The sequence below is a fragment of the Antedon mediterranea genome, chromosome 3, assembly GCF_964355755.1.
Source record: "Antedon mediterranea chromosome 3, ecAntMedi1.1, whole genome shotgun sequence".
Classification (NCBI taxonomy): Eukaryota; Metazoa; Echinodermata; class Crinoidea; order Comatulida; family Antedonidae; genus Antedon; species Antedon mediterranea.
The window spans coordinates 3,690,552-3,704,626 of record NC_092672.1 but is presented as its reverse complement, the minus strand read 5'-3'; the positions used below and the strand labels follow the sequence as shown (position 1 = coordinate 3,704,626).

Genomic DNA, 14,075 nt, shown 5'->3' with positions numbered 1-14,075 from the left:
GCTATCTTCAAGTTATAAATTCAATTAAAGTTTTATAACAACAAAATATGAATACAGATCTATTTATAAATCAAACCATCAAAGTTTTAAATACCAAATCGAAAAAACAGAATCAAGTTCTTTGCCTGAATGCATTCCGAGCATGCGTAGTGTGCATAACAACATCTTTAAAAAATGGCCGTTCTTCTGTGAAATGGAAGGTTGGCGAATTTCTAATAATTGGTGGAAATTTAGCCATCTGTCTCTGCAATTAGCTGTTGCAATAAAAAACGAAGATGCTGAACAATTTATAGAAATATATGATGACGTTATGCCAAAGAATTTGACCACTGAAGAGGTTTGTATTTGGTTGAGCCACCCGGGCAGGGGCGTTCATTCAGTTGGAGAAAGAAGGGCGGTGCTGCTGCTGCTTTTGGACGTTTGGTAGTGGTAGTTCTGGTGTAAAGTGAGTGGGAGATGATCGGAAGGACTTTGGGTGGATGGTAGATTGTGTGGCTAGCTTTTATAAGTCTATTCATCTATAATTAAACTGTTGTTATTTTAAAATGAATCTAAACATCTGTTTTGATTAATTCAATCAAGACAAGGACAAGGCAAGGGTCGTTGTTGGTTGCAATCCAAGGTTAAATTTAACGCCGTGGTTAGGATTCCGGCACCGGAACTCAACTGCCCAGCGTTAGGGAATCCGACACGCTATTGCGCATGCCCAGAGCGAGGTAATCGGCGACTCTATACCACCTATCAACAACAGCGATGGATCATTTCATAGCTGCGCCACACACGGCAAACTAGTCTAGATGCCTACTAATACGGTATCCACTAATCTAGGCTAGGGTTACCAGTTAGACGTGACCAGTGGGCCTATTTATTTTTTAATTAAATAGTGGTTGCTTCATTCATATATAAACTTCATATCATTATGAATTATATAATTACATGACTAGTTTTATGATTTTTCATAACGCATTATACTGTACATAACAACATGCAATCACAAGTTGATTTGTTGACGGCAGCCACCCGCGTGGATGTGAAAACTGTTTGGAAAGTCAGGGTCGCAACGCTAAAAACAGCATTACGATTCTTAGATAGATACTGATACTTATTAATATCATTATAATTATTTTAACGCGTGGCGTAGTCGTATTTTAATTATTAATTCATGTATGGCATAGGCCAAGTTTCATCCATCGCTCTCTCGCTCGCGCAACGACTATCTAGGCTACAGTAAATCCCTATAACACTCCGACTCTCGGTGGTGTGGTGTGTGTGGCACTCTATAAGTGCAAGCTATAATTCACTTCCCAGAGCTATGAGCATGCGCAATAGCGTGTCGGATTCCCTAACGGCGGGCAGTTGAGTTCCGGTGCCGGAATCCTAACCACGGCGTAAATTTAATATAATTTTTTTGTTATAAAAAAGTATTTGCTGAACTGATCACCTACCTACCACAGTTATTTATAAATAATTGTTTGCTACAGAAAGAATCCTACTAGGTCTACCATCCTATGTTATTTTAATTTATTTGACGTGATATAACGGTTCCAGGACGATTTGGCCCTGAGACGATTCGGCCCGAGACTATTCGGCCCGCTTTTGGTGGGACGATTCGGCCCGATAAATTTAAGTGTGCTGAATTGTCTCAGGGCCGAATCGTCCTGTTACCGATAAAACACTGCCATTGTTGGTTTTTTGTTTGCCATTTCTTTACGTAATTCAAGTATTTTTTAATTATGGAGATTTGTGATGTTTTTTTTTTACTTGACTTTTTATTAACTTTTGGTTTACTTTATTTTCTCCATGAAAGAATAATTTGTTAAACCTTTTTTGTTAAATAGGCCATTTTAATGACACATTAACATAAATTTACTTTTAGTTTACCAAAAATTGGATTGAAAATTAATATTTACCTTATAAAACGGTATTTTTAAGGAGAAAAAAATAGGCAACCGAAAGCCCATTGTCTGAAAGTGATGGGTTTCTTAAATGTAATTTATTGTTTGAAGGTATGTGTGACAAAATCAATATGTTTATACACAGTTTGCAGTACACCATATGTGTTAATGTAATTGTGTTTTTTTGTGTCTTTAAATTTGAAATCCTCAAAAGTAACTTTATTAACTACAAAATTCAAAGTTAGTTTATTTGATTTGTTTGTGTTTTAGAGGACAATACTATTTACAGTTATTTGATGCTTTCATTTTTGTTGTTTGTTCCTATGTTTTATATTTCACAACATACTGTATAGTACAGTACCTGTTTTTGTTTTAGACTCTAAATTCCACTATTTCCAGCATTTTAATTTATGTTTTATACATCTGAAAGTATGATATTATAGACAAAATAGAACCAAAACACATGATTTACACAAACTATGGTAATCTGCAGTATTATCCTAGCCTAGGCTTAGATTTAATTATAATTTATATTTATAACATTGAATGTCATTATGATTATATAGTGCATTTTAGTCATGTGTTGAACAAGGGATATCAATTTATTTAATTATGGTTGTGTCATTTTTACTTTTTAGAGTACTGTAAACCAATTTATTTAAAATCATACTATAATATAAAGTTATTGTATGTCGATTTAGTGTGACATGAAGTCTGATAATTTGATGTTCATTGGCTATCATCCAGTTAGTTATGATATATGCACAACATCTGCTGGTGTTATAAGGTTCATACAGTTTGCTGTCTAAGAATTTAAAACCAAATCAAAACGACAACGAAAAAAAATTAAAGAGTTATCTACTGTTTGGCAATTCTCAATATACATTAGCAGAGTTGCAAACAACCAAACTTGGGGGAAAAAGAAATATTGGAAAACATACCATTTTTATTATGATGATGTTCCAAAATATAATATACAGTAATTTGAATAATTTCTTAAAATTATATGTTAAGTGTTAAATTACATTGGGTTTTTATTCCAATTTGCAGACTCTCCTCCGGCTTTAGGTTCTTGTTGCTGTACTCACTCTCCTTGATCTTTCCATCTATTCGTCTGTCGTCTGGGGGAATCGCCCGTGTGCCTGCAGGGAGGTTAAGCTTGCGAGGGGGCCGGCCCAGGTTTGTGAATATTGTTTCTTTGTATAGCATGGAACGGAATGCGACTAGACATCGGTCTTTAGAAACAAAGGTTAGGCTTGCACCTTTATAAACTATTAATCTTCATTTTTCCATTTCAGCTTGGCTTGGTTGAAAGAAACTTGTCTATTACACTGTATATACAGTATAGTCATTGCCAGAATGTTATCTTTGTTTTTAGGGTATGCATGCTGTTGTATGGGGCTAAGATGGAGCCAAAGGCACCCAAACTTTCTACAGTAGTTTAATATTTTAAGGGTTTCGATCCAAGTCGGCCCTAAACCGTCTCGGCCAAAGTCAAGTCGGCCCCAAGTCAAGTCGGCCTCAAGTCAACTCGGCCTCAAGTCAACTCGGCCTCAAGTCAACTCGGCCTCACGTCAACTCGGCCAAAATATAATCGGTCAACTCGGCCCCGTTAAAGTATGGGACGCAAAAAGTGCAAATGAAGGGAATTGATAAAATAATATTTCTTCACAATATTTTAACTATGAATAGGCCTAATTCTAACTTTTAATGAATATTATTATTTAGACAATAATATATTTAGCAAAAAAATAGGAATGATTTCATCAACTTTCCTTTATTTACGTTTAATAAAATTTCGTAGCTGAGCCTCCCTGCGCGTTTGCCAGCTTTTTCGATATCTACAACTGCTACGTGTTTTCGCTGACCGGGGGTTTCCCCTTTTTTAAAAACGCAAATCATGCACAAAAACGGTGGAACGTAGGCCCTCCGTCTTCGATTTCCTAAAATACGGTACCTGCACGTGTATTTTGTAACACGCGGGTACTTCTATTCATATCGGCAATGAGTTCATTTTTTTATATGATATTATATTTTTTATTTCTTCATTTTTTTTTAAACGTGGATAGTAAGAATCGTAATAATATTAAGCACTTTTTGCGTTCCATACTTTATTATGGCCGAGTTGACCGATTAGTTTTTGGCCGAGTTGACGTGAGGCCGAGTTGACTTGAGGCCGAGTTGACTTGAGGCCGAGTTGACTTGGGGCCGACTTGACGTGGGGCCGACTTGACTTTGGCCGAGACGGTTTGGGGCCGACTTGACCTGCACCCTATTTTAAGACCCTTTCATGCACCTTCGTTATCTCCACATGGGCGAATCCAAGGGGAGGGGGCAGCCGGCATTGTAATAGGACACCAAATGAAGCTGTACCCTTCATTTCACCATATTTAGGCCCATTTCAAAATCATGGATCTGTCAGATGCACTCTATTGTATTTGGTTGTAAAGATCTTGTACAGTAACTCATGTCCTATTTATAATTTGGTTCTTATAGCTAAATTGATTATGTTTTCAGTAAATTAATTTGTAAGTTCATTTTAGTTGCATACTATCCTAATACTACTACTGTATACCTCCATGCTAATACTAACTTTTTTTTGCCTGATTGAGCACAATCATTTTCATAAAGCCTGTCTGAATCCAGGCTACACTTTAAACCACAACAACTCAACTATTGTTTATTTATTCCTGATAATAAACATAGTCAAATTTAAAGCTGTTTTGCAACTTGAATTACATGACAAAGTTTGATTTCACAGATTGTGTAATGTTGATGTACTCGCATGCGTTTATATAGTATACCGGTACTGTCTACTCATCCTGTATAGAATTTAGAAACCCTTTCCCAATACTAGAATTGTTTAGAGTCTAAAAGGTCTTAAATTTGTTTATCTTTATTAAATGTATTCTGAAAAAAATAACCCCAGGTTGTCTGTGAGAGTTGACTAAATATACTGTAGAGCCTTAACATCAATTTTCACTGATGACATACATTTTTTAATTTTACCAATTTTTACTTAAATCTTTTCACAAATGTTCATTAACTTAATAAACTAATCATGGATTTTTGTTACTAATTATTTATTATGTAAACAGTTTTTTTTTTTTTTTATGTTTTTTTTAATTCAATGTTTTTTTTGTTGTTTGGTTTTAGTAACATTTAAATTTTGACATTTATTCACTTTATAATTTTATAGAACAGCAAATAATGCCAAACATGAAAGTTTTGAATGAAATTGTTTTTTTTTTCTTTAGGTTGAAGAAGTTAAAGAGAAAGCTAGAGAATTAGCTAGTCTTCCTGATGTGGACTTCCATCAATTTGAATTGCAGGTTCAAAGTTATATCGGTACACCTGATTCACCCGGAGAACCTATCCAACCTCTGAGTAAATCTTGCAGTAGTAACATCTTGGATGCTTCAGAGCCTCTGGGCCCTAAAACTGTTCCAATATCTGACAAACCCATCGTTGAGAATGATATTCGCATAAATCACAAGAAGTCGTCTCTCGATCTTAAAAACTCTCTTGATTTGAGTGCTCGCGAACGACGCAAACCGACTGAGGTTCGATCAAGCATACCAGGTCCGCAATTTGTTGCATCAGAACCTAGTGAAATATCGCTTACGGATAGACTTAATTTTTTACTTTCTAGTGAAAGTTTGGACGATGATGAACATCATTTGACAGAGGCATATAATAAGGTTCCATTTGTGAATCATGGAGATTGTCAAAATGCAATTAATTTTACCTCAGATGAATCTGGAGACAGCTTGACATTTAGAGAGCGGTCAAGCTTAGATGACTTTAGTGATTCAGAGTCACCATATACTAACTGTTATGGACATGATTCTGAAGAATTAACAATCTCGGCTAAATTATCTCAGAGGAATCGTCAAGCGCAAAAGAGTCGCTATCAGCAATCCTCCTTTGCGTTGGTTACTGACGTAAACAGAAATCCTAAAAACAAAGTTGGCATTGACAATGAACAGGTAAAAAACATTCCTGAAAATACCAGGAAAAAGAAAAAAAAGAAAAAGAAATCAAAAATTGCCAAGATGGATGACCGTTCTGGGAAAACGTCAAAGGTCAAGGATGATGTATCTACAGGTATTGTGTTTGATGTCTTCACACAAAATAATGTGAACAATAAGGGTACTAATAATGAGCAAAAAGAATCGTTTACTGATGAGACATTACTTACTGAATTCGGTTTAAAGAAGATTGATAATAATGGCGTTGAAATCGGTATTGATGCGATGAAGCATGTTAATAATATTCAACCGCTTCAAAACTGTGATTCTGATTCTGATGAGTTGCGGGAGATTGTTATAGATAAAATTCCTGTAGTAAACAACTGCACAGAAAGAAGTAGTTTATGTCGTGACGATACGTTAAATCGACGTTACGACACGTTTCAACAACCTCCATTTGACTATCCGCCAAACCCTGACAAACTCACAAAATCCGCTATGTCGTTGATTGATGATAAAGGCAGCAAGGAGATTGAAATGCAAATAATGTCATCGTCGCTTGAAACGCCCATTCAGGAAGATCCCAGGCGTAAAGTACAAACCGAGTATTACTCTAGCACAACTGGAAATTCAAGAGATTTGAAATCCATTCTAAAATCCACAAGTAGTGGCGTTTGTGATGATAATGCTAAAATTCCTGCGGCCTCGCTTAAAGGGCGCCACGACGATGTCAGGTCTCTAAGCAATAACCATCACAAATTGTCGGATGAACTTACCGCCGATACAGAAGGAAACAAAAAGAAGAAAAAATCTAAAAAGAAAAAGAAAAAAGGTAATTTATTTACTAATTAATATGATAATTTTCATATCTTTGCAATTTCAGCAGGTGGTAATCTAGAATGATAAAAATAAACTCCAAAAATAGTGAAGGATTTACAAGTATTTAGCAGAAGTGCAACAAAACTGGACAGAGATAACTGGTTTGAAAACACTTGGAAATTAGAGTAGTTAAATGTATTGTTTTAAAATCATGTTGTTTTTATGGTATTTACTTCATCAATAATAATAATATATTCATAATAATAATAATATATTAATATTCATTAATTGGTTTTGTCAGAAGATGATACTGCTGAAGAGGATTCGAATGGCAGGGAACCAGAACGCAAACTTAAATCTGCATTGGCTTCCAGGAAAGACACGACTTTTGACCCTCTTTTAAGAGATTACCCTATAGACCAAGAAAACGAACCCTATCTAAGAGCTGATGACATTCGCAACATTGATATAGGAAGTAAAAATTGTCGAACGAAAAAAAAACGCGAGACTACTGCAACTCCAAGCATTATTACTACTAACCGCAATACACATACACATGGTCGTACTCAAAATCATGAAAATATTAAAAAGAGACTTCAAGAAAAATGTAATGCGAAATCACAGAGTGCAATAGATAGACACAATGACACAAATCCAAAAATGGATCACATTATAACGAGTAGAGTAGTTACTAATATCAATGAAAATAACAAAAAGAAAGATGAAGAGAGAAAATCTGGTAATGACGCAAATGAATTTGACTGGATTAAAGATCCAGAAGCTTTGTGTGTACTTGGTTTGATAAATAACAACAACAAAGATAAAAAGAATCCGAAAAAGAAACGTAAAAATGTAGATGAAAAGAAGAATATGTGTAACGAAGATGTGACTCACAGTGATAGTGATGTTAAGGATTTAAAAGCTAAGCAATCTGATGCACAAAAACAAACTGGTAATGTAATAAGAAAATCAGCTAGTTTTGATGTAGATGAGAATGCATCTTCATCAGATGAAAACAATGATGAAAAAGAGTTCCAAGTTGTCGAATCGAAGAAAAAGAAAGCTGCGAAAAAGCGCGTAATCTTTGAGGATAAGTCCGCTTCTTTTCCACGCAACACGATCCCGACGTATCCAAAAGAAAAGGTCTCGTCTTATTTAGCATGTGGTAATTTGAGAAAGTGTAAAAGTGAACCAAATAATATGACTCTAGTGCAAGATGATGCTGAAGCCGTTTGCACACATTTTGGGGGAGCTGGCACCAGCAGTGGCAGTCAGTCCTCTGCCTCCTCTATCAGTACTGACCCTCCAAGTTCGCAGTCATATATAGAAATGACTGCAGTTCCACAACCTAATACGGAACCATCCCCCCAATTTGAATTCTCGTACGCAAGTAAAGTAAAAGGTGCTAGTCCAAAGAATGAACAAACAATAGCCAACAAATTGGCATCGGAGGATATTGATCAAGGTCAAAGTTCACAGGATATTGATAGCGTAGTAGAACTCGCTGGTGAATCAATGCCTGTTGTACAGTGTACAGAACAGCCTAACCCAGCCAAAGAAAATGTTAATGATTCCTTGCAGACAACCTTAACTTTACATAATGAACCAGCAGATATGGAAAAGGTTAAGAATTCTGTTAGTCCTAGAGTTTTATCAAAGAATGAAGCAGAACCAGAGATAGCCTGTAACCCAGTTAAAAAGGGTGATAAACAGAAAGATCTTCTTGTAAATGGCATCAACACCGAATTAATAGGTAGCATGGGTGATAAGTCTTCCAAATTGCCAGGCATTAATTCCGACTGTACCGGTGGTATTGGTATCACGTTTGGATCTATCGTCTTTTATAATGATAATTCATTTTCATTAGAAGATGATGATAAAGCGGCAAGTAATTCTAAATTGTCTGAGGGTGTTAACCCAGGCTCTGCTAGCCCTGTAGACAAGTTAATGGCGAGTGTACAAAATGCTACTGCGTATCGTACTCAACCATCTAAAGTAATCACTTGTTCCGCTCTTGAGAATTCAATAGTACAGACTGAAGCACCCAAGAGAGGACGTTCTGTTAGAGAGGTTTTATCGTTAAATAATAGCGGCTTGTTCAATCATCTGACTATTGCAAAGTTTCTACAAAAAGGTGAGTTGTTTAATATGTTTTCTAATCTTGTTTTTTAAAGTACCACTGATACAGATATGTTCCGTCTATGTAGTATTTTCTTTTTATTCTCTATTCTTACAACAAACAGTGCAAGGCACCAATTACATGTTGATGCATTTAAAAACACAAAGATAAAACTTATACTGTACACTAGTTCTCTTTTATACAGTAACTCGTATATTTTATTTTTTAACAGAGTGGCAGAAGGTTCTGGAAGAGGACGCCAAGAATCCAGGACGTGTTGTGTACTTGAAAACAAACTAAAGAGAAAAACCATTGGAATAATTCCATATAAAGTGCCTGTTTACAGTGAAATATTGTGCAACTTCTTCATTTTGTTTATAAATTATATCCCCTCGAGAAGTATGTTAAATAGGGGCTTATATTTACAATAGTTCTATAGGAAAATAGATGGTACTTTGCATATGGTATTAAGATTGCAATAATAAGTTTCAGTTCACAAATTTATTAAAATGTTATTATCCACACAGCTTTAATTTTTTCTTTCCCTTTAAAATGTTAGCATATGTTTTGTTTGCTTACCCCACCAGGACAATCAAATCGATTCATCTGTATACCTCAAACATTTTTAGTGATCAGTGCAAGAAAGAGGTGCTTTGTTTATTACAGGTTCAGACTAGGATTTTCAAATTTAAGAAGACACATAATTAGAAATACTCTCAATTATTTTCACTTTTTTCAACATCAATAGACTTAAAAAATATACAACTATAAAATTATAGTTCACAAGATAGGAGAGAAATTTTAGATGGAGATTTTTTTTATAATAAAAAGGAAAATCTATCCCCACCCAAAGAAGACAAATGTTAACCTCACTTGTATGGATAAAAGCTGTGATTATCACAAAATGTGTGATATTAATTATTGAATACAGGCCAATTTTATATATTAAACACTATTCGTAAGTAAGTTTTGAAGATGTTTACCAACATAATGACGCCATAGTAGTATTGTTTCACACCGTTAAACCGCCTTTTTAAAAGCCCAAAAATATAATGTGTTGAACCATTGATAATTATTTATATGGCCGAACTGCTGAATAATAGATTTCCATCTTCTTTCCTTTGATATCAATTTAAATCCATCTTGTCATCTTTACCATAGTAAAATGTATTAATTGAGGCTTGGTGCCAGTATCTGCATCAATGTGCCTACCCTCCAGCCTGATGGTGCTAAATATTGCATTTTCAAATTTTAGACACAAACTATTTTCTACATCTTTCTGCTACAGTCATTTTAAATAGAAGAAATCAGTTAGAACTTTTCAAAACACCTTAATAGTATTTTGTGTGATAAACTTAAAAATAGTTTTTAAAAATAAGAATGCACCGATTGTGTTTAGATAACATATGAAAAATGTATGGGATCAATTATGAGTCAACAGTTTCATCTTGTGTCTTCATACAAAAAACATGCTAAATCGCATAAAATGCTACAATAGTTTGTAATAGCAAACTATGTATTGTTACAGTAACTCCTTTGTATTGGTAATGGAAAAAAAAACAGGCAACAACCTGCTGTACTAATCTTCAGCTGGTGATTTTGTTGTGGAGCCTGCTGCAGTAATTGCTGGTGTAATGTCTGTGTTAGGCTTAAGCTCTGTCTACACTATCAAACTAGTTTGACAAAAGAAGTGTGATGTGCCCAAATATGGCAGTGATATGACATCATCATGTCCATATATGGGCTCATCACATTTTGTTGTCGCATACAATTTTATAGTGTAGACATAGCTTCAGACTTGGTTGGTACAATGTACCTTTGTGTACAAGTCAAACCTTGATTACAAGTCCATTTCCAAATATGTCTGGTACAGGCAAATCACTCGATTGTTAACAGTGTATCTTTGGAGTTAGAGAAAAACCAACTAAATTTGATCTTTTCGTGTAAGTGAACTTATCGAGATGTACAGTACAGTTTATCAACTCAAAGGCCTTATAGTTAAATTATAGTTTAGTTATAAAATGAGTTGATCATAGGATGTATTTTTTCTAGTAAAATATTTGATGTCCATTAACCTGTGTTGAACCTATGCAGAATAGGAGGATTTAGGTGAAAAACTATAGAGACAATTTGAAATATACATTTCAAACGGATTGTTTTTTATATAATTTGTAATTATTCTCAATTATTTTGTACTTCAAAATGTGTAGATATAGGGACTGAATTCTCGAAAAGGATTGATAGAAGAAAATTGTATATAAATTGGAAGTGTTAGCTACGATAATGCAGAATAAAAGATTTGTTGTGCAATTTGCTTCTAATTAAAAGTGTAATTAAGGGTAGAATTTTGCCTCATGAAAACAAAATTCCAAGTTGTTAAAAAAAAATGGCTTCTTATTTCTAGTTAAAAGAAGAAAATTATATTTGTGATGTTTCTTTGGTGTTTTTAGTTTTTTTTGTAGTTTTTGGATGTTTCTACTAAATATAATTTCCACAAAAAAATATACTGTATAATATATTAGAAGACTATATAATGATATATAGTTTTACATCGTATACCCTATCTCTTTGTGTTTAATTTAGATACAAATTATTATGTACAAAAAAATACCAGATTTAAAATCTTTAAACATATCAATTTTTGTTTCAATTGTATTTTCGTTTGATTTAGCAACAAATTATTTTTCAATTTTTTAAATACATTTTATCAGTATTTTATTTTCTTAGTTTAAATTTTAGGTTTATAATTGTTTTTTTTTTTGTAAATTAAAAATTCATCAGGTGTCCTTTTAATAGGGTATTCCAAAGTATATTTTCCCTGGTTTTAGCACTTGTAGATGGGACATATTGGTATCGCATTAATAATAGAATTGTTCCAAAAGAAAAATAGTATTCTGTTATACGTAATTAAAATATTTGGATGTACTGTATACAGTATGATGTTCCTATATATGGACATATGACATGATGACGTCATATATCACTACCATATGTGGGCATATTTCCGAATCTAGAACCCAAAACATTATTTATTAATATTACATAATAACAAAAAGAGATATCAATTTATTTTAACCTAATTAAAACATAATTATTATATTATTCATTTAATTGAGGGATCATTTAAAAATTATTTTAAGTTATTGCAGTAACTACATTTTTACTTGTTTCTAAAATTGTCAGGCTTTTTCTGGGTATTTACAGTCATTATACACACTTATTAAAACAATCATACATTACTGCAGTAAAAAAATGTAATACTGCAGTAGAATAATTTTTAACATGAGCCTTAATGTATTTATTAATATATGAATAATTATTTATGAGATACATGTTCAGATGTATGGTATAACTGTGGTATAAAGTTATGTAAAGGGTTTTAATAATACAAGGTAATCACTTTTACTAAATGAAGTAAAAATTAAGTAAGTTCATCCAGAAGAAAGTTTGTTAATGCAGCTTGATGAAATTATGAGTACTGTATTCTGTTGGTCAGGGATGGTTGATTATGACATACTTACTCCCTCTGCTCTGACTGGAGTGACATTTACAAGCACTAGCCTATGGTGTACTCATACTTTTTGTCAATTTTAATGTAATGTTGACATGATAGAGTTTAAATTTCTTTACATACAAATGAAGGATATCAATGTTAATAATATATCCAAAAAAAATATTCTTTCAATAAGTTATTAAGCTGAAAAGTGAGATTTAGTTAACCTTACCATTCACTACAGTGCCAATATTTCACTCTAGTTGTCCCCTAACTTGGAACAGCCATAGCTTATAACAGCTATAACTGACCAATCAGATGTCAGAATGTCATTCTATGACAAGACCAACAGAACATGTATATTTCTGTGAACATCAGACAATGTGCACTCTATTTTCTGGTATCTTCCTAATGTGGGGGAATTGGTGGGCTAGCCATTCAGCTATATAGGTACTAGTGAGTAAACTTGGGCAGTAGATATAAGCATTCCATTCAGTGGCGTTTACATGGTTTAAAAATTCAAATGTTCAAATTATTAGATGCATTACTAGGCCGACACTATATCTTTACCGACAATATGTGTAGATGACCTGCATATGAAATTGTCTCATTTTTATTTACACACTGTACAGCCAACAATTATATTTGTTTTGCTTTAAAAATGGCAATATTTAAAAAAAATTTGTTTTGTTTAAAGAGAGTACTATGATCATATTATAAATAAGTATAAAAACATGAATTAATGTTAATAAATTATAATATGTTATAATAAAACATTTTAAATATTTTATTAGCATAAATTAAATTGTTTTAAACAGAAGTTATTTTGAGGAATTTTGAACAAGGATTTTCGATGCACACTCGGAAAAGTGTTGCTCTGATAAAAACATACATGGTGTAGTATATTAAATAGTTATTAAATAGTTATTACAACACTTTTATGATTTTTTTATTACAGTAATTTTTGTAAGTGGTTCATTTCTATGCACACCTGAATGTATAACATTGTAAAATAAAAATCAATTATTAATAGTCATTAATTTGATTAATTTAAGTAATTAATTAATTCCCAATAATCTGTTTCCATTGTTGTTAAACCATTGTAGCCGAGCTGATAGGCTGACTTTCTGACAATTTTACAATAACTAAACTAAACTAGGTTACTCAACCTTTCCACCCTGCACAACGAATATTTACACTATTTTGGAAAATCGTTTTCAGGTATAAATCCACCATTTTATACCTGAGCAAGTATGTTGATACAATATGTATGGTATGTTTTAATACTCTACCTTAGTTATAATAGTATTTAGCAATTTTTTAAATGTTTTTCTACATTTCGAAGCAGTTTAGAATTTGCAATTTTTTTTGTTTTGTTTTACTTTTGGTTCTTTTACTAAAGCATTGTAAGCAAATTGATTATAAATATTTTGGTTATCAACCACTGTATTATAGTATAACCATTGTTATTACATTATGAAAAATATAGTTTTTGAATATTAGATTGAGATTTCAATACATAAGTGCTATGCCTCTATTAAAGCAATATACTGTTAATCTACACCGAAAGCCATGATAAGAGTTGGATAGTAGTGTCAGATTTGTGATGATGCAAATGTTTTTTGAACATGTTTAAAATTTAAACTTTGCTTAAAGGCCAGTTTACACAGACGAGTGGTAACTGTAATAAATATATAGAATCTATGTTATTCCTTATGACCATTTACACACAACACAGAGCAGATAGGCGATTTCTGCTCAGGATAGATATGCATCTA

General features: G+C 33.1%; 1 protein-coding gene across 2 annotated transcripts; it reads left to right on the top strand.

Moving 5' to 3' along the window:
• The first annotated feature begins 167 nt into the window (after window positions 1-167).
• On the top strand, window positions 168-10,304 carry LOC140044566 (uncharacterized). Of its 2 annotated transcripts, XM_072089132.1 has the most exons (5): window positions 245-337; window positions 2,946-3,144; window positions 5,153-6,698; window positions 6,987-8,819; window positions 9,037-10,304. In XM_072089132.1, exons 2-5 carry the CDS (start codon window positions 3,103-3,105, stop codon window positions 9,102-9,104), a joined length of 3,489 nt encoding a protein of 1,162 aa, XP_071945233.1. In that variant the 5' UTR covers window positions 245-337; window positions 2,946-3,102; the 3' UTR covers window positions 9,105-10,304. The 2 variants fall into 2 exon arrangements, with proteins under 2 accessions (XP_071945232.1, XP_071945233.1); XM_072089131.1 differs by lacking the exon at window positions 2,946-3,144 and having other exon boundaries at window positions 168-337.
• Window positions 10,305-14,075: the final 3,771 nt, after the last annotated feature.

Excerpts from the sequence above, each read along its gene's own strand:
- LOC140044566 (XM_072089131.1), top strand. The coding sequence starts at position 194 with ATGGAAGGTTGGCGAATTTCTAATAATTGGTGGAAATTTAGCCATCTG. Across the intron at positions 6,699-6,986 it reads TAAAAAGAAAAAGAAAAAAG|AAGATGATACTGCTGAAGAG; the intron begins GTAATTTATTTA and ends TGGTTTTGTCAG. Across the intron at positions 8,820-9,036 it reads TGCAAAGTTTCTACAAAAAG|AGTGGCAGAAGGTTCTGGAA; the intron begins GTGAGTTGTTTA and ends ATTTTTTAACAG.